At 39.0% G+C, this 23,892-nt stretch overlaps 1 protein-coding gene across 5 annotated transcripts in view; it reads right to left on the reverse strand.

Annotated features, from left to right (window-relative positions):
* Positions 1–5,670: 5,670 nt before the first annotated feature.
* The window catches only part of CNOT4 (CCR4-NOT transcription complex subunit 4), a 66,880-nt gene continuing 48,658 nt past the window's right edge, over positions 5,671–23,892 (reverse strand). For 3 of the 5 annotated variants that reach the window (XM_048500575.1, XM_048500578.1, XM_048500574.1), the window contains 2 exons: positions 7,684–7,896; positions 5,671–7,037 (listed from right to left, as the gene is read on the reverse strand). In XM_048500575.1, the coding sequence (XP_048356532.1) occupies positions 6,736–7,037; positions 7,684–7,896 (515 nt within the window). In that variant the 3' untranslated portion in view covers positions 5,671–6,735. The remainder of the gene's footprint in view (positions 7,038–7,683; positions 7,897–23,892) is intronic. The other 2 variants (XM_048500580.1, XM_048500579.1) reach the window with 1 other exon arrangement.

Raw genomic sequence — 23,892 nt, forward strand, 5'->3', positions numbered from 1 at the left:
ACTAACCATTAAGTACACAACTGGAAAGATAAAATGGCAGAGGAAAGAGCCCTATAGCCTGCTCAGAACTCCATGCAGTAAGCGAATGATGAAAATTGTGTAAAGTTTGGGGAGTCCCAGCATGGTAGTTCATGCAAATTAGTTTTTTTCTAAGTAATCTTAACCATAATGCTGCTGGGTGCCAATTCCTGGACACCCCAAAGAATCATTATGCCCCGAGTGCACCTTTGAACAGTGCAATACTTAAAATGTGTTTTCTGGAGCAACTGGAGCACTAGTCTGTGGTGCACTGAAGAAAATGCCAACCCTCATAATTCCTTTCTTCAACAGTACAGGTGGTGGGTCTCGCTAAAATTCCCTTAGTGCAGTATAACTTGCTAAAAGCAAGCAAAGAAAAAAAAATCAGCAGTAAAGTTCCAACCAGGCAGTAAAGTGCCCACTATTTCCATTAGAAATAAAAGCACAATTAAAAACTGTCATGTTAACGCCAAATTCAGGGGGAAACACATCCATTAGCTGAAATACAAATTATTAATCTCTGGAGCAATCCCAGGAGGATTGCGTCTTGCAGAGTAATAAAACTGTGCCGATAAGACTAGGACTTCTCCAAAACCTGCCCTTCCAGGGCTCAATCATCACATTTCCAGGAAATACCTAACACAGAGCTGGCAAACGTAGGCCTCACTGATCCACTTGTATTTCATGATGTACTTCAGCTATGCTTTAATACAGCTAGTGCAAGTAATTCTGACAGGGAAGACTGAACGTCTAACCATGTTGCCAAAAGTATCTCAAAGCAGTCAATAAAGAACTGATTAGCCCAAACATGACAGAATGACACCATGTACAGTCTTCTCTTCGTGCGCTTGGAGGAGATTAAGATCATGAGGATTTATCACATCTATACAAGTAGTAGCCTTAAACAACACACCTATTTAGAATGGAATTGAGAAGTAAATACATTTCTGTTTTTCCAGATTGCAGAATTTATGCTTTAATGTTGGCCAATAAAAGCCACCCTTACCTTGTTACTTTTCAGTTGCTGGAACCACAAACCAATGAATTATAATCAACTTATTGGAAGTAATATGCAAAATCATTATGCTTGGTTATATACCATGAACTACTGATTATACCATGTCCATCTGTAAGAACCTGCCAGGGTGCAGTTGCGTAGCTACCAGGGGGCGGGGTGGGGACCGGCCGGTGGGGTCATGTTGGGGAGGAAAATTGCCCCCATACCCCTCCTTCTTCCCCCCTCGCCCTGCCTGACAGCAGCAGCGCCAAATTCGTCAGAGAGGAATGGGGATGAGTTGCATTGAGTCAGCAGGCAAAGTGAGTCCTTCTCTGTGGTCTCCCTGCCTTCCTTGCTGGGGGATTTTTTTTTTGGTGGCAAGGATGTCTCTGCCCACCCCCCTTCTCCTCCGGGAATCCCAAATCACCCTCGCTCACTTCCCCCCCCCTCGTTTCTTGCCTTCCTCTTCTTTTCTAAACGAATGCCTCTCCTTCTGCCACTCCGTGGCAGCGCCTCGGTTACCGGGGGGGGGGGGGGTTGTTAAAGCATGCAAATCACTGCTGGGGCTGCTGTTCTGGCCACCAAACGTGGAGCACAATGGAACCCCGCCTGGCAGGCAGGTGAGCCCCAGCAGCACAATCGAGAGCGGATTCATGGAGCCCCACAGAGGATCAGGAGGCAGAAGCAAAGTTTGCAGGGTATGCGTGTTTGAAAGTACGAAGGGGAAAGGGAGGGGTGCGGGGGTCCATGGGGTGGGGGGGGGGCAGAAAACTTGTAGTCTGCCCCAGGCTCCATTTCCCACAAGTATGCCTCTGCCAGGGCGGGACTGCAGTCTTGAAACATTAGAACTGGGTAGTTATTAATATATCCTTTAAAAAGGTTTAAAAACAGTTGATTGCAATCAGAGGCCCACACACACATCCTAAATTTTAGAGTAAAGGAAAAAATAAAGTAGGTCACAGAGCAAATCACAAGTTTTCAGGGGGATCTATTGATGACATATTTCGAATTTTAGATTACTTTTCAGCAGGAACCTAGGATTTTAAAAATTTTAATCTATTGCCTGCGCTTTTACATATTTGGTGTTTTGGACTTGAGATGCTCAGGTAAAAGGAAGGCATATAAGTATTTTGAATTTAGAAAATAATCAAAGACAACCAAATGTAGTTTTATTAAAAGCTATTGCTGGAATAAATATTTGTAATCTTAAATTAAAATGAACTTGTGTTGGCAATTGATTGTAATAGAAAACTGGATTGCTACTAAACATTCACCTACTTTGCACAGTTAGTTGCAAAATAAATGTAAGTTTAATGATTGTCACTGACAGGAACTAATGAGATTGCTACTGTAGCTGTCTAATATCCAGAAAACAACTTGTACACATATCTACTCATATCACAAGTAGGAGACCTCATGGAAGAATGCAACAGCTTCTTCCGTAAGACCAACTGGCTAGAGTAACAAATGGACTGGCTCTAAGACTAGAAGGCATAACAAGGTTTATTTATGACTATTCTTTTTGTTACCTTATCAGTGCTAGAGGTGTGAGGGAAGGGAAGAAATCCAGGATAATCCAGGAATTTTCCAGTACCCCCTCCAGACCTTTCCCTCAATTTTCCAAATAGAAAAATGGGAAATTGTGTGTGTATATGTGTAAAAAGCTCCTTTTCAAGGCTCTATTCGAAAAAGTGAAATGTTTTTTAGGATAAGGTTTTATTCTCTGAATCTGCTAAGCAATTTTAGATTCTTATGTGAAAATATGAACAGGATTATATAATGAATCCTCTGTGTGTATATATACGTGTGTGTTTGTGTATGTATATAGCAGACATGTAACATTACAGTGCCTCCTAAGCAGAGATTCAAATGGATTGGCTTAGAAGGATGCAACTCTGCTTAGGATAGCTAAATATGAATAACTTTGAGGATGATTCCTCCTGCAACTATATTTAATTATGTTTTTAATGTTAGCTCAGTTTTCAAATTTGCAGAGCAATCCTTAGTACTGTGCCCATATAAAGACTGCTTTTAACTCCAAATAAAGAATATTTGCTTACCAACTTTGTGTCTCTATTTTCAATTGCTCCATACTTTTTAGCTAACAAACTTAGGGAAGTTAGGTAAGATTTAGGAAGAGTAGAAGCCACAGGTGCAGCTTCTTGGCTCTGGTACTGAGAATATTTGCAATTTTGCCTGAACAAAGCTACAGCATTTCCATTTTTACATTACATAAATATGCCAAAGTACAATTGTATATGTCCTCAAGGTTATAAATTATGCATTTTGTGTTTTTAAAACACAAAATTTCCCCCAATATTCCTGTTTTTCATGGTATCAAAAGTTCTGGACAATTTTCAACTTTAAATTTCAGTACAATTCTTAAAATCTTTTCCCAAAAAATCTTTTTGTAAACAAAACTTACATTTAAGGTACAATGTATTATTAGTTATTACTTGTGGACTGCAGCTTTTGCAACAGCTGCAGTGCTACTAAATCTTTTTCCTGTTGTTTAACTCTGAAGTTGCTCTTGTGCAAGTGGAAGATGGCTCTCCAAAGTCTCCATTTTCCTGCTATCTTCTGTAGCCCTCTGTACCATGTCCTACATTTCTCCCAAGGCTCTTGCCCTCAGGAGTGACTTTGGGGCATGTCTTTGGGACTACAGAAAGGAAACTATATCCTGTTAGTGAAATTTCACCATTATGAATACCCACATCCTCAAAACAAACAAACATAAAAGTAACATACATTCATAGAAATACCACCCCATATTGGCAGACAGTAGCTCAGTTGAGGTCATGGCTGAATGATTCACAACGTAAATTATCTTTGTCATCATTACAAGCGCACCAGGACACAGGAGGCAATTAAAATACTTATTCAAGAACAATTAATAAAAATTAATTATATGGTTAATGGTACAATTTGGAGGGCAAAGGCAGGGCACTTACCCTAGCAGAGGGGCAAATCTGTTGGTGGGCAGCCACTGTGGACATCTACGATGGCCAGATGTGGTGCAGAGTGCTGCATCAGCACCCCTGTGCCACCGCTGGCATAGTGGGGACATTCTGGAGGTGTGGTTGGGGGTGGAGTCAACCTTACTCAGCTTGAGCCCTGGTTTTGCCTCCTGGGACACTAGCACCTAGGGCATGGACGTACGCCACCCTTTTCGGGTGGTGTAAGCTCATTGAGCCCAATGGAAGGCTTTTTGGCAACGGGGCAGTGTTTTTTGTATTTTGCTTCCTCTGGAGACAGCAGCTGGATTGGGCTGTCTCTTGTATATTATACAAACAAAAATTTAAAGATGCACAATTTTTTTGCAGTGATAAAAGCCTTTTCTCTAAAAGCACAAAAGAATGGCTCTCCAAAGTCTATGTTAACTATAATATAATTATTATTTAGCATCTATTCTTTCAACTTAGTACTAGCTGTTAAGAGACAGTAACCTGTGGGATTTTTAAAAACTTTCTCAACATTTACTCAAAGTTGTCAATTTAACTCCGCCTCCACAGATACTATCCTATAGTTCTTACATGCTATCAGCTTACATTACTGTAGCATAACTTCCACAGTAATATGCATGGCAAAGAAAAATCAAGAAATCAGAGTAAGGAAGCAAAACTCAGGACTTGGGGGTCCTAACATGCTAACATCATCCATTTCTTTGTCTCAGGTGAAAAGATGCAGGTCCCAAGAATATAAACTCAGAAAGTTCAAGGATATATCTACATGATACAAAATTTCTACAAACCACAATTTGATCTTCAAGTCATTTGAAAGGATTATCCAGGAATGCAAAGATGCAAGAAAAACCATTAATCAGGAATGAGGTTAAACCATCAAAACACTCCTTCTGGAAAGAAAGCAATCTATTTATCATGTTACTCAGGTTGGGCTGGTTCTACTGTAATACTGTTATTACCTCCAGTGAGAGACAGCAATATATGACAAAATACATGGTATTAAGAAGGTTCCTAAGACATTAAAACTAGCCTCTAGTTTATACTCCTTTAAATTAAGATGTGCCAAAACTGGTTATAGGACAGAACTCCGCAAGTGTGAAGAGTAAACATTAGTGTGAAGAGTAAACATTAGGTACCAGACTAGACACATGTGAACAGCTTTTCAATAACTGGAGATGTATGGGTTGGTTCCAGTCTAAACCGCAATTTTCACTGATCCCCCCCCCCCCCCACTTTCCAGCTACAGACTTCCTTCATGCTATTCCTCACAAATAGGATTTTATGGAGAGCAGCAGGCGGCAGGCGGAGAAGGGAGGCAGGAAAGTTCCTCTCCACTGATGGAAAATTCAAACTGGATCGAACCCTTTTAATGTTGTGATATATTTACAAGACAAGGGCTACAAGCTACTCTCTCTCTTGGGCATAAGCCCCCAAACGATATATAATCTACTTTAAAAGTTTGTCTGAGTTTAAAAACAGTTGAAAATTTAGGAGAGATTGCTGCCAGAAAAATAAAAAATGGAAAGCAGTTTGAGATGTAGCATAGAAAGGACCACGTGGGAAGTGGGGTGGGGATAGCAACAGTCCTTTGCAATATGCATTGAAAGCTTCAAGTTTACCATCAGTTGCGTCACAGGTCCTGACAAAGCAAAAACATAAAAACAAAAAAAAAATGGAATACTCGCCAAAAGATGTCATCAAGTTTTGTTTTATTTTAGATTTTAGTTTTTATTCTGAAGAGGTACATTTCCTTGTGTTTTTTTTCTTTTTTTAGTTTTAGCGTCAGGTTATAACCATGTTTATTTAAATCTGTTTCTTTTTTTCCTGTCTTTCAATACTGCACAAACGTCCAGAAACTACAAGGTTAAGTAAAAGCTGCAGGCAGAGGTCGTCAAAAGTTGCGCTCCGGATGGTGATCATGTGGCCCCAATGCAGTGCTATCCCAGTGTGCCTTAAATCAGGTGAATTTAAAAAAAAGAAAGAGAGACTGACGGAGACAGAAAGACTGAAGAAAATATCACTCGTGTTTCAGCTGTTTATAATTATATCATGTATAATGCTAGGTATTAGATCTGTGAATATTTTTAAAATGTTAAGTTTACTTGAAATCTAAAGCCAAAATTAAAAAATCCCCCCTTGTTAAACCACTTCTTAGCAACATGTCAGTTATTTCTACAGGCAAATTGTCTTTCAATCCACTTCATGACATATCTGACAATACTCTGCCAATCTTCCGGAAAAAAAATAAGGAAAAATAAGAAGCTATTTCCCCGTTTATTGACACACAGAATGCAAAATAAATACTAAGCAAACTGCTTCTTTCCAGATCCTGAATCTCTTGCTGAAATTAAACTGCTTTACATTCCTGCATTGATTTTGATTTTACATTATGCTTCCTCCTACTGTAGACTTGAAATTTTTGCTAGGCTAAAATAATTAAGTGCAAAAGATTTATGAAAGTAATATTCTCCTTTTATGTACCAAGGCAGTACTTTGATTTCTCTCTCTCTCTTTTTCTTAATATGTTTAAAGAAACAGTTTTTAAACAGCGTGTTTCAAACATTGGCTCAGCAGAAATTGAACACAAAGAGATATGGTCATGACCCTGTGATTGCATTGCATTTGGGGGCTGCCAAGAACGAGGTCTGATCAAGAACTGGATTCCTCAGAAAAAAAAATATGGAGGGGAAACCATGGGTGAGTGTGGGAAGTTTTGGTGGGGCTATTCCTGCATTTCTAATGTTTTAAACTCTTTTCCTAATGACGATCCAGTGCTGAGCTCTGTAGTAGATCTGTGGGGGTTTTACTGGGGGGTCTGAAAGCTGTCTGAAAACCTGGGGGAGGAGAATGGAAACTGCCGGGGTTTGAAGGAGGGGAATAAGGGTTCCAACTGGCTCTGTGCAGAGGAATCTGTGTGCTGAAGGGGTTATTGTGGGGGGTCTGTGTTGGGGCAGCACTGGGGCCATCCATCTCTGTGAGGGCCTGAAGCGATTTTAGCCAGTGTGGTGGATTGTCATCTTGAAGGGACTCTAAACTGTTTCCAGCGGTGGCTGGGATACCTAGGAAGAAAAGAAAACATAGGGGGAGAAAAAGGTTAATTTGGAAAAAGCTTTTAAAATGAAATAGGTTAGCTTAATTTATCCAATTGCTATGGCAAGAAAACATTAGTTGGTGCAAGTGCCTGTCAATCCATTTTTAAATATATCAAAAAGCTGATTTTGCACAGGATTTTCCCCTTAGAAGATTTTTGCCAAGTCGTTCACCCACAGAGATCCACAAATCCAGTTTTACCAAACACCATAATGCTTTTCTTCCCTTTTCTGTCCTCCCAAACCATGCTTTAGCCTTCACAAGGAAAACACAAGCAGCCTTATAAACAGAGCTTTATAAACAAGTGGAGTATGTCCCTTTTTAATGCAGAAAATGTCCAGTTAATGTGTGTCAGAGCCTCAGGAACTATATTGCACAGATTGGTGTGTTGATTTAAGCCTAAACATGTGCTGGGTGAGATGGTGGGCATGCAACAGAAAAAGGTTGTGGGAGATTAAGTCATGTTTGCTCCTTCAGATGCTCGGGCCTCTTGAAAGTTTGATAGATGGAAGCTGGAAGAGACCACCGCATATAGTTGCTTTTTTAAAAAAGGTGTCAATTTGTGCCAAATACCCAATTGATAGTTGTCAGTGGAGTTGAATGAGAAATTGTTACCTGTGATGATTGCGGGGTCCATCCAGCTGCCAGGGCTGTCCCAATTCAGGCTGTCGGTGGTGGCAGTGTTGGACGTTGGTACACTGTGGTTGGCGTTGGAGGGGGGAGTAGCATTGGGCAGTCCACCAAAGTTGATGTTAATGTTCGGTAGAAGTGCCCTTAGCCCGTCCTGCCATTCCTTCATATTTAAACTCTCTACAGAACTGTTGTTGTCTGGGAGATTTATCAACAAAAAAGAAAAAAGAAAATGAAAGATAGAAAATAAAAAGCTGAAGTTAGAAACAGATGTTGTTTTAGTGAAAGATGGTGGTTTTCTAAGCATTTAATACTGAGTCCCTGCAAGAGAATGGGGGCAATGATGATAAATCAAGATGAAGCTTGAATGTCGAGCTGCCATAGAAGGCAGGATTTCTTAAGCAGGTGGGAAAGAAAAATATAACTCTTTCCCTATTAAATCAGAATAGTGAACTTAAGTGGTTAAGAACAGTAACTTTTCTGTTACTAACCAGAAAACTTGCTACATCCTTCACATGAAAATGCCCCTGATCAGAGCCAAATTCTCTAGTTGTTCTGAGGGCCAGAAGATTCGACAACTTTGTGCTCAAATGAAGATGCAAGACCATACGTATGAAAACTGAACAGAATTATAAGTTTCTGGAAGTGTTACATATCATTTGTACTTGGTTAGAGGGCAAAGGCAGTAAGTGTTGGCTAAGGGTGGAAAAATCCATTTCAGCAGGCAGAGCAATGAAAAGGAAGAAGTTCCTAAGCAATTTCAGAAGGATTTTTAACACTGCAATGAAAAGGAAGAAGTTCCTAAGCAATTTCAGAAGGATTTTTAACACTGCAATCTGCCATAAGTGAAAGACAAAACATCCAGTACACATACTCAGCTACTCGACATCAACATTAAACAGCTATTATTAATTTTAATAACACTGGGGACACTCTTATGACTTGATTTTAATCTTGCTAACAGAATATTCTCAACATTATTTAATGTACAAGTAGTGTATGAAATTTAACATGGTGGCTTTCAAAAAGAGGAGGAGTTTGGATTTATACCTCACCTTTCTCTCCTGTAAGGAGACTCAAAGTGGCTTACAAACTCCTTTCCCTTCCTCTCCCGACAAGACACCTTGTGAGGTAAGTGGGGCTGAGAGAGTTCTGAAGAACTGTGACTAGCCCAAGGTCACCCAGGAGGAATGTAGGAGTGCGGAAACACATCTGGTTCATCAGATAAACCTCAGCCACTCAGGTGGAGGAGTGGGGAATCAAACCTGGTTTTCCAGATTAGAATCCACCTGCTCTTAACCACTACACCATGCTGGCACAAGACATTCCCCAAGAGTAGGTCTGTCAATCACCAATCTAGATAGAATCTCCACATTTACAGAGAGTATACTTTCAATTATCAAATTCTCTAAACATCTTGGAATGGTAACTGCTTTTCTAAGCATTTAATACTACATCCTTATCAAGAGAATGGGAGAATGATGATAAATCAAGAGGATGCTTGAATGCTGAGCTGCTACATCTCAGCTTTCAGAAGCATCCAACAAGCCAATGCTTAAAATTAAATCCCTGGCACAAAATTTTATATGCCACTAAAATCCATAGAAAATTGATTGCTGGGAATCAATTCATTAGATGGTTGAAAACTAGTTTACCTATATAATCTGATGTATTACTTACATAATAATACTATCTGCGATCTCAAAAGCAAAAATGTAATATGGCTCACAGAGACGTCAGGTTTTGCATAAGTCATGTTCTGCATGACTTTCCACATGGTAATGAGAAACCTTTCGTGTATTTTAAGGAAATGCTTCTTGTGCGTGTAATGAATTACCTGGTTAAATAATTACAATTGATTATGAGACCTTTGGCTGAAACAATGAAGCAGTGTTTCAATAGTATACACATACTAGTTTTAATTTCATAATATCTGAAACATCATGTTAAGAAGCAAGAGCTCTATGCAGCCTTGTTCTTAAGATGAAGGCAAAGATTTGAACTCAGAAGTTCCAATTCTGCTCAAAATGAATTGCTGAAAGAGATGTTTAGCCATACCCAACTCGTCCTTTAAAATGTTTTTTTCATTAATAAGATTAAAAGAGCTCTGTGTTACAAGGTGGTAAATTGCAGCATTGCAGTCAAAGCTATGCTCATTATCTGAGTTTGATCCTAATGTCAGTCAGCTTCAGGTAGCTGATTCAAGGTTAACTCAGCCTTCTATCCTTCTGAGGTTGGTAAAATGAGCAGAGGCATAGCTCCAAGGGAGTGGGGGGGGGTGCACGATGGGGGCAGAGGATGCACTGGTCGCTTTCCCCCTTGCTATGCCTCTGAAAATGAGTCCCAACTTGCTGGGGGTGGGTGGGTAAAGTATACACAACTGGGGAAGGCAATGGAAAACTATCCCATAAAACACAATCTTCCCAACAAATGTTGTGATGTGACATCACCCCATGGGTCAGTAATGCCCTGGTGCTTGTACAGAGAACTGCCTTTACCTTTAATAAGATGAAACTCATATTTAATGTATCACATATAAAAACTAGCAATTACAGATTAAGAGTATTTTTAAATCATCAAGGAATTATTTAATCATGCCCCCTTCACCATGGCTTTTAGATTTTGGGTATGTGTATGCAATATACAACCCTCCTGTAATTTTCACACTGCCACTTGAGAGATTTCAACTTGTTGGTAGTTACACTAGTTGTTAATGTATTTTCCTAATCTGCAATACCAGAAATATACATCTGTCCAAAAAGGCTACCCTTTATTGTTTAAGGGTATGTCTGTATTACGACTTATGTGTAACCTAGATCTTGACTAGTGGGAAATTAATGTGAGCAGTGTTCCTCCTTGCAATAAAACCCAAATCAACATAGTTATGAATAAAGAAATGGAAAAGACAAAGAAGAATGACAATTGTGGTGTTCATATTCACTGCATTTGCTGAAAGTGAAAAACTCCAGCTACATCAACCTTCCAACAGCAAAACTGCTGTTCCTCAAAAAATAAAGAAAATCCCAAGTAAAATATGTACAAAAAGGGTAGACAGATGCCCACTGTGAGATAAGCAATATTCAAGATGATTTAATTCAAAATTAATGAAAAGCCCTGACAGAAGTAATTTTTAACAGATGCAGACTATAATAATAATAGCAAAAAGGAAGGGGAAGATTTATTATGCAAATCACCTTGTGACAGCTCAGGTCCCTCCTCAGTTCACAGAAACAAGTGACCAAGCCCAAAGAGGCCAGGAGCTCCCTTATCCCACACAAGGAAAATAATTCTGACTTATATAGATTGCTACAATTTGGTTTCAATGCATGACTTTGATGACTCCTGGTTTATAATTCTGCCTCCCTTTTAGCAAAGGAATACTACTGGGGAGAAATACTGAAGTGAAATGGATGCTTTTGCCGAAGAAAAGGTAAGGTGGTTCTTAAATGATGAAAACCAGACAAAGAAATGGACTCCAAAACCACAAGGAGACAGTTGCCCTGAGTAGAGTTACTACAAAGATTCCAACTAGTTAACTACTGTGAAAAATATCCAGAGGTGGCAATGGGATCATATGCTGCTTTTCCCCCAAACTCCTATTCTGAGGCACTTTCTGGCTTTAACTACACTCAAGTATGAAATTAGCTCAGGGAATAGTTTCCTGAAAATTTAGACTCTTTGTCCTTTCAATAAACTCAAGTTTCTAGACTATACTGCTGCAAAGAGACTTGAACAAAAGGTAGGTGGAAATGCCTTGTGGAATTTTAGAAACCAAAGATATGCCTGATTTCTAGACAGCTGTGAAGATTTTAGTACCCTTCACTCACCCAACCCATACTATAAGCAGAAATATGAGGCAAAGTGAGCAAGAATTCAAGTTGAAGAATTTACCTTTAATCTCTCCAACATCTGGATCATTCTGTAACATTTTTTGCCCCAGCATTATGTATACTCAGCCCTGCACTTATTTGTTCACAGCTAACCCAGTCATTGCTCTTTTATTTATTTCATTTCTACCTTGCCTTTTCCACCAATAGGGACCCAAAGCAGTTTACACTGTTCTTCTCTCCTCCATTTTATCTTTAAAAATCCAAGCTACAATTGAAAAGAGTCTATTCTTCCTATGTATCTCAAAAAGCTGTATGAAGTAGGAAGCCAGATATCAGTAGGATATGGACTTTCAGTAAGAAGTACTGTTGGGAGTACAGTACCAGCCACTGTAGTCTTCAAGATAACCAGGGCAACTCAACCCTGTCTGTCCCCAAATCTTTAACTACATGTATCTTAGCTAGCATGAACTTGGGATAATGGAGTAACAGACAGATTCTAACAAATACATGCTATGGCCAAATGTATCTTTTCCACTCACTTTAAAAATGCATGGACTCCACCTACCTACTGTATCTCAGAATGTCTGAATTCTGGCCTTGGGAATGAGTGCACTGCTATGATGTAGCCACAAACTGCTGCTTGTGTCAGTTATTCCCTAAAACTTTATCTCTTCTTTACTATCTCCCTGTAATTGGATTACAGAATTACAAATGCATGCAGTTTACTAGAAGACAGTATATGCCGGGGTGGGATGGTGGGATCCACTAATTTCACAACATGCCATTACTGAATTCTGTGATGGATGTGGTTTCACTTTTTTTCACGTGTTAGAACATGTTTATCAGTATGATTCCACAAAATTCTTCAATCCAGACATTGTTACTAATCCCAAAAATACAAATATCTCTATAATTGGTAATTTTAAACAGAGTGTAATCTTTCATTGATAGATTAAAACTTAATTGGTAAGGGACAAATTTTGAGCAGCAAAGCTAAGTTAAATACTTTAACTTAAATTGCAGCATTTGGAGATTTGGATTCTGCTACTTTGTCACCATTCATAAGTTACATTTTGGGTTGTTTTTTTTACCCAGTAGGAAGTAAAATAAAACATAATTTATTAAATCATAAACACTAGACAGTGATAATGCTGGTGATGTTTGAGGATGGGCTAAATAATGTTTTGTTTCCATTGCTATTATAGCTGTATCTGCTCTCTGTATTCCAGCAGAAAGAAGCTGTAAGCACATAATATATGTGACAAAATAAAGTGTTACTGTGCAATCCAAAGGGAGGGGGGCGCTGAAGCCATATTGAAAGGAGTAGAAGAGTTGGCCAGCGCACATGCCACCAGTGCTGTGCAAAGTGGCACTGAGGGACTTACCCTGGCAGTGGGGGCGCTGTGATACAGGAACCAGGAAGGGTTCCTCAATGCCGGTGTTCCTGTGCCAGGGTTCTGGAGCATTCCCAAAGGACTTTCAGCCTGGGAACTTTTCTACTCCAGCAGCCAGCATATGCCACCAAAACAGGTGGCATAAGTTAGTCTTCCCAATGGGATTTTTCAGGCGGCTGGTTTTTTTTTTAATACCCCCCTCCTTATTTTCTCCTCCTTCTGAAACCCCAATGGAGACAGTGTGGGTGCACTACCTCCTCCTTTGATTGATCTGTTCATGCTACACCCATCTCTTCAGTTGAATGTGTCTTTTAACAAGGGAAGCTTACCTCTACAAATGTAAAATGCATTGAGATAAGTATACCAGGTTAACCTTTGAAGAAAACAAACAAACTCTACTGGACAAAATTTGGGGTTTGGATCCACACACTTCCATTCTGCTAGTGGAAAGCTCCTCGCATTCAAGCAAACTCCATTGTTGATCCAAATCCTTCCCTTCCTTTTAGTAAATTAATGAACCACACTGAGAACTACGCATACCATATTTGAACCTGGGTATCCTGCATGAATTGTCCTATAGTGGATTTAACATTTGACTTATGTAAATTTTGATATTAATGTTCCCTTCATACAAAAAAGGGGAAATAAGGCACAGATGACCTTCAAGATTGGGCCACATGAGTGGATCCTGAAGGTCTATTGTTCTCATACAAACCACTGACAATACTTGTTCACACTAAATTTAAAAAATCCTGATCTTTACCAAGAGATTGATGGAATCCAGTTCATTCTTATTTGCATATGTTCAAAGTAGTTTGTGTAGTATGTGAACATGCAATTGAAATAATTTTTATAAGAAGTTTCATGCTGCTTCCTTTCTGTGACAGTTCATAAAGCAAGACTCAAGGCTTTTACCACACAGGCCCAAAGTATGTGGAAGGATAGCAGAGGTCTAAGAATGGCAGAAATTCATAGGGGGGAAAAGCACACCATACAAGAGCATGTTTAGCTAATTCCAGGCTGTACATTCCTGGAAAAGTGTCCAGCAACAGACTACAAAAAGATGCTCCTATTTAGATTTTCAGTAGCTAACACAAAACCCCACTGAGACATTGCACTACTTTAATATTGGTATCAAAAGTAGCAATGCTTGGCATTTCTAGCAGCAGAGGGCAATATTGTTTCACATACATCTGTCACACATTCCAAAGTTGCCACACTGAGTCCCCACTCAAAATCTGATAAATTAACATTTTTATCAGAGTGAACTTCTCAAACTAGTTCACATTAAAAAGATTTTGGACATACTATTGACCGTTTAAGATTTCATTAATTTTCTGCTTTTTATACTCTTCATAGTTTGGTGAGATGTTGTAAAACTGAGGCACCTAAACCCTAGTTCTGACCATAAGCCAATGAGGTAGGTGTTAATGTCTCACTACTAGCACATCTGATAATACGACTTCAGACTGCAGGTGTCTGTGGCGTACATGACTGTTCACACAAAAAACCTTTTCTGCACATAAAAGACAATATCAGAGAAGAATTCTAGCACGGCCTTCACTTTGACAGGGCAGTTTACCGATGTCTGCATTTCTTCCATAGAGAAGCACTGTGTCATACAAACTCCCACATAGAAAGCAGTACTAGCAAGAGGTGTTATCACTCATCCGGAATGTTCAAAACAAGGTTTAAAATAACATATAGTATACTAGGTATTTAACTGAAAATAAACTAAACTAGAAGAACTCTGTGGTTGAAAACAGTGTGGCTTAAATTACTCAGTTCTCATGGCAATACTGTGCCCTCTCGCCTCTCTCCAATGCGCATTCTGGAGCACAATAAGGCAGGCAGAGGTTCCGCTGTTTGGCGCTTGCCGGGGAGTCCGCTGCTCCTCACGTCGCTTTGTGGCCAGCGTTGTAGGTTCCCCTTTGCTTAACAGGCAGAACAGGGAATGGCGTGGCCATTATGTGGAGGAGGAGGGATAACCTCGTGGTGGGGGAAATTCCTCTGCCGTTTGAGATTGAGACGGAGATGCGGGGGGGGGGGGGAGGGAGTTTGGAAAGGTAAAAAGAGTGAAGAAGGACAAAAGAAGGATAGATGCTGGTCTACGTAAAAGCTGAAAAAGGGAAAAAAAATTCCAGCAGAGCCTTGCAAAGGAGCTGCTCTCCCTGATGAGGCAGGAAGTAAAACTGGAGATGGGAGGGGCACCCAGCCAATGCGCAGGAAGTGACAAAAAACCTCTTCCTGCCTCCCTGACCAAAGGCTGGGAAACACCCAATCAGACGTTCCCCGCCTCCAGTAGAATACTCAGTTCTCATGGCAATACTGAACAACAACAAAAAAAGATGGGTATGTTATGTGCCATCAAGTTGCTTCTGACTTATGGAGACCCTATGAATGGTCTCCAACATGTGTTATCATAGACAGCCTTGCAAACTGAATGCTATGACTTCCTTTATTGAGTCCATTTCATATGCTAGTACATTATTTGTATGCACAAGGGAATTTCCTGCAAGAGGGGCCACCTTTATTCAAAGATATTTTACAAAAACATCATTTATGATCTATATGAATCCTACTTCATTTATTGAATATGGAACACAACTTCCCAAGTAAACAGATTTACACAGAAAACGAATTAACATGCATTCAGATTTAGTCATGTATGTATACTCATTTTTATTGACTATTTCAATGATTAAAGGTTGATCTGGTGAAAAACTGCCGAATTTTAAAAGGAGAAACTATTATTTTAGACTGTATGATAGATTAAGTGACGTTTGCCCATAATATATATTGATTTCTATTACACTCCTTGTTGTAAATCAATGAAAATCTATGTGCAATTTCAGAGACCAGTTCTTGAAAGGCAATTATTAAATGCCTATTAAATATGCTGCAATCTTAAACAAAAACCCAAGGACTCCCACTGAACCAGGAGCCTGTTCATACACTTTCGTATGCAAAAACCCATTCTTATGTAACGGATGAACTCACATGAGCAGTATAATGCTAGAGACAACCTTCTATACATGATAGGTCTCCCCCTACAACTAGAAAAAAATCAGTTTCTCTAATCACAGAGAAGGAACTATAATTTTGTGTAAGGCCTGTTATCCAATATTATATTCTTTGCCAAGGTGGACCACTCCCGTGAAGAAGTTTTTCTATATAATCCAAAACATGAACCAACTATCAATGAGAGCAACTTCTAGGTAAACATGTTGCAAGAATGTAGAAACTGAACCAAATTTTTCTCTGTTTGATGAGATAACCCAAACAAAAATACACTTGTAGTTGTTCATCCTAAATCACCTCTTCTTTGATAGTCATATCAATGTCTGGTTCCATTTTTAAATATGAAATGACTAGTTTGTAATAATTTTAAAAATAAGAGCCCACTCAGGATTGGCACACAATGAAAACAATCTCTATGTCACAGGTAAGTCTGTTCTGCTTTATTCACTTTTTTTTTGCAAACTACCATAGATGGATCCAGATGCTTCATGTGGATGCGTTTCCCCACCATGTAAACCAGACCTTAGTCAGCTTCTGCAGCATCAGACATATTTATTTTCATACATTCAGCCAGTGCATAAGTAGCATAACAGCTTAGCCTTTTTTTAAAATCAAGAAAACCTTTTTAGAGGCCTGCTTAAAGAAGCTCAAAGTATAAATACAATAAAACCATAAAAGTATCAGTATTAAAACAAGTCATTTGGCAGCATCCCTCAACCCTAAGTTGCTATAAGTTGATGTACAATCCTTCCCTTTCCCACTTAAGAGCATCTTGATAAATGTGACTTATTAGGACTGAACAAACCACTTGTCCTCCAAATTTAAACCCCACAGTATTTATTGTCTAAAGTTTCTGCCCACTTTTGAAACTAATGATTCGTGATTTGGGACAGAGGAAAATACAAGCCTCAATTTTGTCTTCCTAAACATTACCTTCTTAGGGGCTTAAGCAAGCTAATTACCTTTGTTACCTTTCCCCCTTCCCCTTTGATGCTCAATTGCCTTTAACACTTTGGGCTCACGGTACATCAGTCGCCTGATAAAGACAAAGTATGAAAAAGTGATACAAAATCTTCTCTATATACTTCAGGAACCTTCTAAATTAGAAGGAACTCCTACCCTGAAAGTGAAAGGCCTGGCTGTCTGCTAATATGAGTGGAACAAGCCACCAGCTTTCCTATTAGATGCTGTAACAATTATTATTGTTAAGACTTTGTGTCTGTTCTCATGTTATCTTTTGAACTTTGCATTTGTATATTGTCACCTACAGAGGTTCTCTTAAAGTGCTTCAGTTTCTAAAATGATCAAGAGAATTTAGGACTGTGTGGTTATTTTACCATTAAATACAGCTTTATCACTTTGTGTTTCAAAAAAGCTCAAAACCAGGCCTCGTTGGAGACAAGACATTCTGAACAAGTAAAGAAAAGCTTATGGTAGTTCTTGCTAACCAAACTCCTCTGTAGCAACCACTAACTAGGTTATTCAGGTTGACTTCAATGTAGGATTTTTAGATGGGGCTGTCTTAATCTAGTGAAACATATTATTTACATACAGGCAGACCCTTATTTAATTTTCTGTGTGTCTTTTTTTAAAAAGGACATAGCTTTTTTTTGGTAAATGGGATAAACTGAGGCGAAGGTTCTAGACAGCTAGTCTACAGCAGAACTAAGATCATGGGCCATAACATCAGAAGTTGAATTTACTTAAGAGATTTCTCTTGCAATGGACAAAAATGCACTAAACCTTGACTATCATTGGAGTGTCATTTAGTATTTTACATGTATCCAAACTGAACCATATAGGAAAATACTTCATAAGGTTGAAATACCATTAAAGAGAGATGGCATTTGATATCTATGCAGAAAATGGTCTCCTTTTGAATTTGAGACAGCATAGTTCAGAGTCATTAGCTTACATCTAATACTGCAAATAAGTTCAGCTTTTACTGTATCCCCATATTTTCAATCTGTGTGTGTTTTCCACACTACTTATACTAATTGTATAAATAAATATACTAGCTGTGACTCTATACAAAAGTAATGTTTGGGGGCAGACATGTCCTGAGGGAGCATAGGCTTGCTGTTGAATTTTCTACATACATCTGGTATCCAATATAAGTTTTCAATATATCTAAAGTCCAGTGCTTAAACGAAAGAACTGCTGAACATGAAGCTAACATTAAACATCCACTCAGGATGCAACTTCCTTTTCAGAAGTTCTTACAAACACATTCACACTACTTTTAAACTCTAGAGATACAAGTCTGGGAGTTGAGTGAGGGGAGTTGCTCCAAGAAGGAAAGTCCATTGTGCCTCCAGTCCTGGATCATGAGCACAGTCTCCTGTGACTGGATATCAAAGTGGCCTGAATATCCCTGTATGCTTAGTGGCAATTATTAAACTATTATGCACGGCAGCAGACCACTGCGCTCTGTGATCAGAGATCTGAATCCAGGTTCCATTTGCTTAAGATCAGATAAGCTGAACACAGCAAGCAGAAACACAAGCTTACTTACGTTTTTCTAGCAAAGTGAGAGTTGAAAAAGATCAGTGCATCTTTTAGAATTTTTTAAAGTAAACAAGACAAAACATATTAAAATGAGAGTCCTGTCAGTTAACTACGCTTGGTCAACATCACTCACTGTTAGTGAGCCTAAATTCTAGGACAGAGACAGGGAAGTGGTATCTTGAGCTCCATTCCATTCAGCAGTGCAAGTGACATTTCTTGTACAATGGATACTGCGACAAATTTTGAAAGTAGTTGCACCAGTAGGAACAAATAAGACACAACTAAGCACTGATTACTGAACAGGACACACAACAAAACACCTAAAGGTTCAGTGCAAAAATTTAAAATTAGAGCTTTACACAATCCCCCTCTGCAAAGCAAGTAAACTTCTGGCCTCAGAATTATTTTGATGAATTTGCTCAAATTACATAACTCAATGATGAATATTCAGATTGCCATTTTTCTAATTAGCAAAAATTGTGGTGGTGGGAGAGCAAGGAAGGAGAATGTAGAAACTTACTATGTATCTACAACATTTCTGCTGACTTAAAAAAAAATTCAAGAGAGGCTTTATCCTCCACCTAACTGTGAAATTCCTACTTAGTCTCCACTACTTGTTTTCACAATAAAAACAAACATGTAAAAAGTTGAATCAGATTAGATATTTTATTAACTGTAATAATACAGATCCTATTGTTAAATGTTTGATGAACATTTTAAAAACTCAGCAATGTGAACCTTACTAAAGTCTTGTAATACAGAATAAATGTAACTGCATTGTAATTTCTGATCTAGATTGCCTATGCTGCTTCTTAGGTAAAGAACACCATTAACATGTACTGGATAGTTCAAATCAAGAATTCTGGCATCTCTGCTGAAAGCAAGTCCTACTATGTAGTAATATACTGTCTACAGCACAATAAATAACAAGCCCAGAACAAAGCTGACAGGCCTTTAAGGTTACGAAGCTACAAGACCATGGCTTATTTACTACATTTGTATCCCAGTTTTCATGGAATCCAATGAAGTATAGAGGGGGCCCAAGAGGTCTCCTATCTGGACCCTTACCTGTTTAGTTTTAAAAAGGTCATGTCTCTTCCCAGCTGTTCCCTGGGTGGCATTCAAGTGTGTAGACGTATTATCTATAAGCTATCTCAATGTCTTTTGAAGAAGTCTGACACAGCACGTAGATAATGGCTTAGGTTCACTGTAAGGTAGCATACTGTGAGGATCTGATAATTTCTTCAACACATATAGCTACTGAAGACCACCAGAGGGTAGTGGACATGAGCAGCTGTTGCTGTTCTTAGTGAGCCATATACCCTCACATAACCTACACACATAATTCTGAAATCAAGGCTCTTATGAAGGATACTGTGACCTACTTATCCCACAGCCCAGCACAGATGAGGACATCCTGCCCTTTCCTTTTGTTTTGGCCATTTCACTCTTATGGATAGTCTACTGTCAAGTGAAGATGGAAGCAGTAACTTTGCAGGCCCTCCTGAGAAATCTGAATTTTTATGAAAGGGAAGTAGTGTCACAGACACTCCTCTAAAATGGGCTATTTGATACAGACATTGACTTACACAGAGTTGCAATAGCTACTCACTCAGCACTAAAGTATCTAGAGAATGAGTACGTCCATGAAATAGGAGAGTCTAGAAATCAAGACATATAGAGCAAACTTTACTCTCAGCCTTCCAAATATGAAATGGCAAATTTCAAGGCTACAGTTAATTTTAAATACAACAGCAGCCACTTGTTGCCTTACCTATAAGTATACATGGCATTAAAAAATGTAAACCACGCAAACTAATGTTTGTCCTGGTCACTGAACATAGCAACAGTCATACTGGAACAGACCTCTGGGTCTTTTAATTTAGCATCCCATTTCACACTGAGGCCAATCAGTTACCCCGGGCTAACAAACGCCACAGAAACCAAGGCCTTCCTCTGATGTTGCCTGCTTCCATTGGTAGTCAGAAGTTTACTGCTTCAGGATATGAAGGTTCATCTAAGGGACCTGCCTCCATGCATTGGTCTAAATCCCTTTTAAGACCACCTATGCTATTGCCATCACAACATTCACTGTCAGTGAATAAAACACATTTAACAATACAAGAACTTTCGTCAACAAGAACTTCCTTTTGTCGGCCATTGCTAGTTTTGGCTCAGAAGAAACCCGGTTAAAATCTCTGCTGTGCTATGACATCCCAGTCACGTCAATGTCTGAAAGCACTGCACTAGATGACTTTGCAATAATAAAATCAATACATCATAAAAACAAGAACTTGGCGTTAAATTATCCCGCAATAAAAGATTCAAAGTAGTGTCTCAGCAGCTGTCAGTCAAAACCAGAGTTTTAAAACAATATCCAGGTGAGCCACAAGTCCTTCTCAGACAATCAGTTCAGACTTACAGCCTCTCTGAAGGAGGACTGCAGATTTTCAAATGTTCACTGGGAGACTGTTACATAGAACTATAGCAGCTTATAACAAGCTCATGAACAGTCAGCTTTTAAAATTAGATTTATATCCCACCCTTTTCCAGCACTGTCAGGCTCAGGGCAGTTTACAATTTAAAATACAATCAAATAAAATACATAATATATAAAATATAATTAAAAGTTCTATGAAAGTTAAATTCCAATTGGTGCCCTATCAAGTTGATACAACGTAATATGGATAATGAATCAGTGAGGGAGGAAACACTGAAGGAAGACAAAATCTCAAAATCACAACAACAGAAAGAATATGGGAGTACGAGTACGAATAGGGGTAGGAAGGCCAGCTAAGAAGTAGCCATTGCTGCCTCAACCATGGGCCTGGCGGAACATCTCAGTCCTGTAGGCCTTGTGGAATTCAGTCAAATCCCACCTTAAACAGGCCTTGTAAACCTATAGATAGCCATTGTATTGTTTGTAAAACAGGAATAAGGGGATTCCTTCACTCTGAAATGTGGGTTGTACTAAGTGGAGTTAGGGGTCATCTTCAAGGGCTGGCCAATTTAAGGAACATAACAGTTGAGTTTGAAGTGACTATTACATGGATCAGTGCGGCCAGATCAGCAGTCTCCAAACAGGGGAAAGCTTATGGGTCAAATATAGCTGGGAAAAAAAATACTCTTGGCTACTGCAGATACCCGTTTCTCAAACAACAGATTTGGATCCCATAGGGCTCTTTAGGCCTCCACATTACCCATAAGAAAAACATTTGAAACCTATCAAATGATGGAACCAAAACCCCTTGCAATGTAGGTGCCTTACTGCCAAACTCCCATCTTGTAAAAATTCATTTCACTGTACAAACTGCGCAAATGCCTTTTGTGTACAGAATGAAAAAAACAGCAGCCTCTATCTCAGCGGTTCTCAACCTGTGGGTCGCGACCCCTTTGGGGGTCAAATGACCCTTTCACAGGGGTTGCCTAAGACTCTCTGAATCAGTGTTCTCCATCTGTAAAATGGATAAATGTTAGGGTTGAGGATTACCACAACATGAGGAACTATATTAAAGGATCATGGCATTAGGAAGGTTGAGAACTACTGATCTAGCTCTATCTCTCCAACACAGGAGAAGATACAACAGGTCTCTTGAAAGGCCAAGAGCAGAACAATTAAGTAAATCTTTATATTAAGGAAAATAGACCTTTCCATTTCTGATCAAACACTCAAAAAGTTAACCATAAAATCACATCAGATTCTAAACAGGTAACATGAAGAGTTGAGGGTCTGATGCTGTTTAGTATCTGTAGCGACAGAACTGCACAAGCCAGACACTTATCAAAATTCAGAGTGGATGGAAATCTGGGAGGGCACAACTACAGGAGACTAACACCACAATTGATCACAAAATAAACCGCAACATAAATCTAGTTCATAAACTAGATTTGTAAAACTCTGATATCTAAGCCAAAGGAAACACAGTATGAACAGAAAATTCTACTTCTCAAATGTAACTTTAAAAAAAAGGGGGGGGGGAATGATTGTCTGAGAGTGACATACAAAACTTAAAATCTGAACAGCAGGAAGTCTTGTGCCATACAAAGTGCCTTTATGCTAAAGCAGGACATTCGATGGGATATAATCTCACTATCTTCAGCAAGTTTAAGACAACACGCTAGATAGGTGTCAAACTCGCAGCCCTCTCGTTATGAACTACAGTTCCCATCAGCCCCTGCCAGCATGATGGAAGGGGATGATGGGAACTGTAGTCCATAACACCGGGAGGGCCGCGAATTTGACACCTGTGACTGAGGGATATCAAATTCCTCCAGAAGTAGGTAATATAGCAGAACATCAACAAGAACAATTACCACCACTGCTATAGAGGGTTATTACCTCTCTTCCTGAATGTCAAGAAAGAAGTTGTAATGGGTACAAAAAAAAAAGGGGGGGGGTACTCAAACTGCTCAAAAGCCATTAGGTGCAATGATTTCAGAATTCAAATGTTACAAATACAACAAAGGCAGTTAGGCAGAACTAGCATTCTACTACTGAATGAAGCTTTTGTTCTGCAATTAGATATTAAAATAACATCCCAAGTGTATTTGTTTCTGCTTTTCTGCTTTTAACCAGCAGAATGATTTACAGAGGAAAGTATTCCAGTGTACCTCTCAATGCCAAACCCTGCCAAGATTTAGTTCAAAACTCTTCAGGATATTCTAAGGTTAAAACTTTAGACTGTACTTCAAAGTAACTTCATTTAAAATACAACATAATGATTGCTTTTCATGCTAAATTTCTGCCTCAAAATTTGGAATATGGCAGACAAGAAACCAAAAATAAACACATGAATTTATGGATAGAGGGACCAAGTCCAAGAGTGAAATTGGACATAATAATATTATCTCAACTCCAACATTCTCCAAAGCCCAACATATTCCACATGTGCTATCCTCAAATGTATGTTAAATCCATGGAACGATTTTAACATTTTCACCAATTTATACTTCAGGGCACTAACACAGACAAGTTTTTGTATTTAATGTATTTGTTTTTCGTATTTAATGTATTTGTTTAAAATCTCTAAAATGAAAGAACTAATCATTAAACCAGAATCCAGGGTACTGCAGATTGATATGCATTAGCCTCCTTCTTCAAAGTGTAGCCCTCAAGTCCCTACAATAGTTTTCACTCAAAAACCCAGTCTCGGGAGTCTCCCAGGAAGCCTCTTCTTTCCCAAGAGAATGCAGGCAAAACCGTGTTCCACACAGATGTGCACCTTTCTGGGTCTTGCCCAAAGATAATCAAAAGTTCTCTCATTCACAGCCAAGAATGCAACTGCCAAACTAAATTTTACTTGCAAACAGAATAAACCAAAATGAGCATTATGATAAATCACAGCTTCATTGAATGCTCTAGCTTATATGCAACATAATCACTACTGGTAAGAAAATGACCAACTATGAGTCACTTAAAATGTTTATATGAACTGAAAAAC

This window comes from Sphaerodactylus townsendi, linkage group LG06 (assembly GCF_021028975.2).
Source record: "Sphaerodactylus townsendi isolate TG3544 linkage group LG06, MPM_Stown_v2.3, whole genome shotgun sequence".
NCBI classification, from domain to species: Eukaryota; Metazoa; Chordata; class Lepidosauria; order Squamata; family Sphaerodactylidae; genus Sphaerodactylus; species Sphaerodactylus townsendi.